Source organism: Cladosporium halotolerans, assembly GCF_011745625.1.
Source record: "Cladosporium halotolerans strain TM138-S3 chromosome Unknown Sca198, whole genome shotgun sequence".
Taxonomy (NCBI): Eukaryota; Fungi; Ascomycota; class Dothideomycetes; order Cladosporiales; family Cladosporiaceae; genus Cladosporium; species Cladosporium halotolerans.
The window spans coordinates 1-6,449 of record NW_027191647.1 but is presented as its reverse complement, the minus strand read 5'-3'; the positions used below and the strand labels follow the sequence as shown (position 1 = coordinate 6,449).

Sequence of the window (6,449 nt, the reverse complement as noted above, 5' to 3'; positions counted from 1 at the left end):
TGGATGGGGCAGCTGGGTTGTCTGCCACACCTTTCAGCACATCCGCGAGCAACGCCCTGTGGGTAACGAACGCTGGGCCGACTTGACTTCCTGCCGCGCCAATTATCCGCTGTACGAGCTGGTTGATGCTCCAAGAGGGACATTTGTGAAACGCGATCCCCACCTCAACTTGAGAAAGACGTACGAGCTCCTGACCCACTCCTCTGCGGTCTCGCAGCATGTGCGGCGTCTGTGGTTTGATGGCTTCCACACCATCACGACCGACGGTTGGATTCTTTCAATCGCACAGTCTTGCCCCAACTTGGAGATCTTAACCATTCCTTGGACAGTGCTCCGACGCGGACGCCCAGAACACTGGGCGAACTTGCTCAAATCAACAACCTCCGATGACAGAGCGCTTCGATCGCTAGAGGTTCGAAGCTCGCACTTGACCGCGGATGAGGTTCACCAACTGGATCGAACGAACGTATCAGACCCTCTCAGAGACCCACGCGTAAGTTTTCGTCGGCTCCGACGACTTCGACTATCGGGTGATACGCAAGTGTCTCCAGTGATCGACAATGATCTTTTGGCCATCGCGAAGACCGCCGCAAATCTAGAAAGTCTCCAAGTCACCGGAAGCTCAACTATCACGGTCCATGGCGTCATGGCTGTCGCAAAGGCTTCGGACCAATCTTTACATCTCCTGGAGTATAGGCCGCTACCTCTTGCGACGGATAAGGTCTGGCACCTTTCGGCTGATGAGGAGGCGCACAATTGTATTATCCTCAACGCCCTGCCAAGACTGGTGGAGTTCGACATCTCGCTCCCTTCAGTCTGTGCAAATTTGCTCGCGAATCCAGCGAGTATCTGGCGAGGGACTTGTACCGTACGCTCTGACAGAGTCTGTTCCAGAATGCACAAGGACAAAGCGCAAGACGAAGCCCAGCGGCTCGAACAGCTCCTCCGTTCCGCACGCTTGCGACTAAGCGAACGCGCACGTCTAAGAGGTCTTTTGATGATTGAGATCATACATGCCGGTCTTAGATTTCGACCCGATCAATCTTTGGTGCATGATGTCCCGTCCTCAATGGTAGCAATGATGAATGGTGACACTGATAACATGGGAACGCGGTGGGCAAACGAGAATAAGCCCGCCTCCGAGCTAGACAAATTCGGCCATGTCGTGGTCCATGAGAGTTCCCTCTTGAGAGCCATGTCAAAGAAACGCTCTATTCTATAGTAGCTTCGTATTGAGGAATGATGATATGTCCTCATTGTCTGGTCGAGGAGCATGCCGTGACTTACTGCGGCATATAGTAGGTCGACTCGTGTACTGCAGTGAAACAGATCGCAATGGCCATGTCGCGACGGTTGGCCAGCACCTTATCCTTTCGAGGTCCAGCTTAAGATTCTGCTGACTGGCTAAGCTGCGGGCTCCGACTTCCGTTATTTGTACACCTGTTGATTCACGGCCTGGAGCACCCAACGCATAAGTTACACAACGGCTCGGGCTCCTTGGACCGCAAACTGGTTATTTCTCTGGATGGTGTGGAAGCCACGCCGAAGGGATGGCTTCAACGTATTTTCATCGCGCGACAGCGTTCGTTGTCCTCGCATTTCTGTCTTCGTTCTCTGCCGCCGGTCCAAATCTCCCGCAGCCACCTATTCCAGACAAAACCTTCACATCACCAAATTCCGTTCTATCCAACGTGAGCCGCGACTCCCAGGCGGGCCAATCTTCTCAGCGCAACATGTATCGCAATGTGGCATACTACGACGTCAGTTATTCTCTTCTCAGTGGCACGGCCTTGGTGTGCACTAACGGCGACGCAGAATTGGGCGATTTATGCTCGCAACCATCAGCCCCAAGATATTCCTGTCGACAAGCTTACCCACGTGCTGTACGCTTTTGCCAACGTTCGTCCGGAATCGGGGGAAGTGTATCTGACAGACAGCTGGTCTGATACTGACAAACACTATCCGAACGATTATTGGAATGAGGGAGATGGAAATCTGTATGGTTGTCTGAAGCAACTGTATCTCCACAAAAAACGCAACAGAAACTTGAAGGTCCTACTGTCGATAGGAGGCTGGTCATACAGCTCCAATTTCGCCACGCCTGCCTCATCACCCGCTGGTAGGGAGAAGTTCGCACAGACTGCTGTGGCCTTACTAAAGGATCTCCCCTTCGACGGCCTCGACGTGGACTGGGAGTACCCACAAACTCCGCAGGAGGGATCTGATTTCGTCGCCCTTCTTTCTGCCATCCGGCATGAGCTGGACAAGTATGCCATCTCTCTGCCATCGAAGCCACATTTTTTGTTGACAGCTGCTTCTCCGGCCGGACCCCAACACTTCCCACACTTACCCTTTCGCGACTTGGATCTCTACCTCGACTTTTGGAATCTTATGGCTTACGACTACGCTGGCTCGTGGGATACAGTCTCCGGCCACCAAGCCAACATCTTCTTGTCGAATTCAACGCCGGCAGCAACGTCTTTCAACACTGACGCAGCAGTGGTCCACTACAAAGGGCAAGGAGTACCTGCAGGAAAGATCGTGCTAGGCATGCCGCTATACGGTCGCGCGTTTCAAAATACTGATGGGCCGGGCACTGTGTTCAATGGTGTTTGGAAGGGAAGCATTCCCGGAGAAATTGGAGTGTGGACTTACAAGGTAGGGCCTTTGCCATTCATACATCCCCTTCGACAGAGGGTCACCGTCGATGTCTTTCTATGATCAGAACAAGAGTCAAGCACACTGACCTAGTCGTTAGGCTCTCCCACAGCCCAGAGCGAAGGCTTTTGAAGACGCCCAAGCCGCCACGTCATGGTCTTATGACGAAACATCGAAGACGATGATCTCATACGATACTCCCGAAGTGATGCGCCGGAAGGTCGATTACATCAAGAGTATGGGACTTGGAGGAGCTATGTTCTGGGAGACATCAGGCGATCGCCCATGCACAGACGAAGAAAGTCTGATTAATGTTGCCGCGACCCAACTCAGCCGCGGAGAAGACTGTCGCCTTGAAAGCAGCGACAATTGCCTCGACTATCCCGGAAGCAAATATGAGAACTTGAAAAGAGGGATGCCCAGTGATTAGAGACAACAAGGCGGAATGTCTCAATGCATGGATGATTCAATTTGTGGCGATGATCTGTTCGAAGTTATGGTGGGTTGTGGTATACGGTACGGGACGGACGGCCAAAGAGGAGTGATTTCCGGTCTGATGGGCTTCTCCGTCGGGACAACCACAATGTACGCAGCGTTATGTACACTGTAACAGTCTGTTGCCCTTTCGGTGCTTAAAGTTGGGCGGATTCAATGCCATGCCTTGTCTTGCCTTGCACCAACAAATGCAACAAATGAATTCTTTCAACTCATCAAATGGTACGGTACTATTCGCCAAGACTCCCTCCACAGGTCATCGCATAAAGTCATGGCCAAAGTCAAAGGCTCGTTTCCGACGAGGGGCACACCGTGCCATGCCTGAGCGGGTCAAATTCCGTTGGGACTCACGTCCTCGCTCCATCAATTCAACGAGGTAACGTTGTTAAACCCGTCCCTTCCAGTTAGCTTCTTGCAGACTCCTCGCTCTCTCTGTCGCTTTTTCGAAGCTCAGCAACTTCGCGCCATGTCTGATCATAATGTAACCAGTACCACTATGAGCAGAATCGGCAACTCTGACAGTACCAGTAGCGACGGCAGAAGTGGTATGTCAAGCTTCCTTGTGACAGCGCGCCTTTACTAATGTGAGAGACAAACAGACGTGTCTCACAGTTCAGACCAGGAGATCGAAGGGTCGCCTACTCCACCACCCGAGGAGGTGACCGTCTCCGAGGCGATCGAAGATGCACCTGGGCCCGAATTGAGGAAGCTGGTCAAACGTCTCTAGGATCGCTTCGCAAATACCAGATCAACCATTGACGACGCGCTTCGGAGACCGATTGATAAGAGTTCAGGAATGATGCGTAAAGCTTTCGAGTATTGCCGCAATTGTCACGAGTACTACGACGTCGACTTGAACGCTTTGGGCGTTTGCAGATATCATTCTGGTGAGGGGTCAGACGTATGCAGTCAGACAAGGCTTCAGGCTAACATGTGAGATGATGCAAGACAATCCAGAACTTGACGACGACTCGGAAGTCTGGGCAGAGTTTTTTGACAAGTCGTGCGGTATGCCTCCGCCCGACTCGTTCATGGAAGACCCGGATTTTGAAGAAGGCTACCGCATGTCGTGCTGCGACAGGAGGTTGAACGAACCTGGTTGCGTGGTTTCGAGACACAAGCCAAGCTTGTAGAAGTGAGATACATAGCGGAGCCACACGCTCAAAGATATTTGAGATCAGTATACTAATCTGGCATATGGCGTTACTGTACATCTACACCATGACGTTCTGTCTTGCAGATTCTTTAGCCAATGTCAGGATGCAATCCTGTGGGCAAGATGGCGCAGGATCAGATTGCTTTCGTTCTCTTGTGAGAAGGAATCATGGCATCTTCGCCGGAGTCATCCCCAACAGCATGAAGCTTGCGCTTGCCGCTACTCGCTCGAGCTACACATCCTGGACGACTTGTGGTGACGGCCCTGCTTAGAGGCTGCTTTGCCACGTTTCCATTTGGGTGGGGGGTCAGACAATGCTTCATAATAGGTCTTGGCACATTTGGAGGGCGTTGTGTCCAATTCGGCTCTTTATCGTTCCACTCTGGCAGCCGTTAGTTTGCACTTCGTCGAGAAGAACGTTTTAAACCTCTCCGTACGCTAGAGATCGTCGGAGATGTATCCGAGATGAAAGCGAGGTGGGCAATGAACAAGCATTGAACTGTTATTTCAGTGCGTTCTCTGCGATAGATACGAACGCTACTGTAACTTTATGCTTCCATCATTGCGAGACTCAAGCAAGACTTTCGTTTCGGAGCTCGCTGTCAATTTCTTCTCTTTCCTCAGTTGCAAATGGTATGTCGAATTTCAACAGATCGCAAAGCTCCTCTGCGGTTTTGTCTGCGATTCCTTCGGCAAGGTACCGGCAACAAAGCTCGTCTAGTTCATCGATGATGAGATAGTCCGCCGCGTTTCGTATGTCAACGATTTCTTGCATGTCCACTCGTTCAAGGCTTTGGCTCCATCTCATAGCATCACACGTACTTTCCTGATCTTCCATACGGCACTCACACCACGCGAGAACTTTGACAAGCACACTCGCATCAACATTTGGAATCTATGTGCGGTTTTTAGCTATGTAGAAATAGCAACATATTTTTTGAACACTTACCGGGATCTCTGCATCTTTCGTGCCCCAATCATCCAATGCATCTCGCATCACTTGGGAATACATACAACCTTCAGAACTTCAATCTTCAAAGAACGTGAGATCAGCCTACACTTACTGCACCAAATCTCAACGCCGTCGCTTGAAACAAGCTTGACCATTTCATGGTCCGTGCTCATGGTGATGAGGCTCATCCGTTGGCATCCAAGTCGACTTCTCGAGAGACTTTGATCACAGTACGACTTCGCCTCTGTATTCACCCTTTCAGGTGCATGGATATGATAACATTGTACTAAATGACACGCCTTCCCCAAGCAACATCCTCGACGCTCAAGGGGGGATGAAGTCGCCGCAAGAAATGAACCTCATCATGCTAAGAACTTCTCCGGCCACAGTTCCCAAGCATTCCCAACCAATTATATGGTTGAACGTCGAGATCTCATACAGTACTTTTCAGAGATCATGGGATCAATTAAATGCTAAATCCTTCCCCCCTTCCCCCCTCAAGCGACTGTGCTGAACGGTAAATACAAATTCGATGGATTCAATGTAGTGGGGCAAGGCTACGAATTACTTCATCTCAGCTCCTTCTTGAAGTCCTTTGTTCCCATCACTATACACCGCGGCAAATTTTCCGAGCCCTGATCAATGTCGAATCATAAGAAGAGATCAGGCCATGGTCCGGACATCCCTCCGACCGGCGAGTGGTACGCATCCACGTTGACCAAGATACATGAAATGCACCAAGAGGACTTCGCCAAAGGCCTGAATGTATCGCGGACGGATCTTTACCGGCTACAGCTCGGTCTCATGAGATTTATCGCTAGTGACAGAGCTTCGGAGGCTGATGTCACCCCACGACAGAACAGACTCTGGCATCTCAGTGAATCCGCCTATATTCAACAGGTACGGAGTGCTCACTCGAAATTGCCAGCGAAATTTCCAGGCATCGCAGTGCCGAGCAGCTGGCTGGAACACGCGCTCCCGGGATTTATTCAAAAGTGTGAGGATGCTTTCGAGGTCATGATCTCCAAAGGTACCCTCGATGGCAGAACAGGGTCGCTCACAAACGAAGGCCGAAAAGTATTCCATAGATACTTTCATGGCAGCATCCCGAAGGTGGCTTTCGACTTTGATTGCATGGAAAAAGTCCTTGCTTGGTCGGGCTTGAGGCCAAAAACCATGAGGAATGTT

The 6,449-nt window shown here is 51.0% G+C and overlaps 3 protein-coding genes across 3 annotated transcripts; all 3 read left to right on the top strand.

The window, feature by feature from the left end:
- The first annotated feature begins 1,449 nt into the window (after positions 1-1,449).
- WHR41_09448 (uncharacterized protein) lies at positions 1,450-3,325 on the top strand. Its single transcript, XM_069378051.1, has 3 exons — positions 1,450-1,760; positions 1,816-2,658; positions 2,759-3,325. Exons 1-3 carry the CDS (start codon positions 1,551-1,553, stop codon positions 3,086-3,088), a joined length of 1,383 nt encoding a protein of 460 aa, XP_069224857.1. The 5' UTR covers positions 1,450-1,550; the 3' UTR covers positions 3,089-3,325.
- A 294-nt stretch (positions 3,326-3,619) lies between these two features.
- Positions 3,620-3,880, top strand: WHR41_09447 (uncharacterized protein; the record flags this gene model as incomplete). Its single annotated transcript, XM_069378050.1, has 2 exons — positions 3,620-3,698; positions 3,753-3,880. 2 exons carry the CDS (start codon positions 3,620-3,622, stop codon positions 3,878-3,880), a joined length of 207 nt encoding a protein of 68 aa, XP_069224855.1.
- A 69-nt stretch (positions 3,881-3,949) lies between these two features.
- WHR41_09446 (uncharacterized protein) lies at positions 3,950-4,286 on the top strand (the record flags this gene model as incomplete). The annotated part of the gene is made up of 2 exons (XM_069378049.1): positions 3,950-4,040; positions 4,102-4,286. The coding sequence occupies 2 exons, from the start codon at positions 3,950-3,952 to the stop codon at positions 4,284-4,286; spliced, it is 276 nt and encodes a 91-aa protein (XP_069224856.1).
- Between the last annotated feature and the right edge of the window lie 2,163 nt (positions 4,287-6,449).

Bases quoted from the DNA above. Each gene is read 5' to 3' on its own strand.
- WHR41_09448 (XM_069378051.1), top strand. From the start codon at position 1,551: ATGGCTTCAACGTATTTTCATCGCGCGACAGCGTTCGTTGTCCTCGCA. The intron at 1,761-1,815 runs GTCAGTTATTCT...ACGGCGACGCAG, and splicing joins GCAATGTGGCATACTACGAC to AATTGGGCGATTTATGCTCG. The intron at 2,659-2,758 runs GTAGGGCCTTTG...CCTAGTCGTTAG, and splicing joins TTGGAGTGTGGACTTACAAG to GCTCTCCCACAGCCCAGAGC.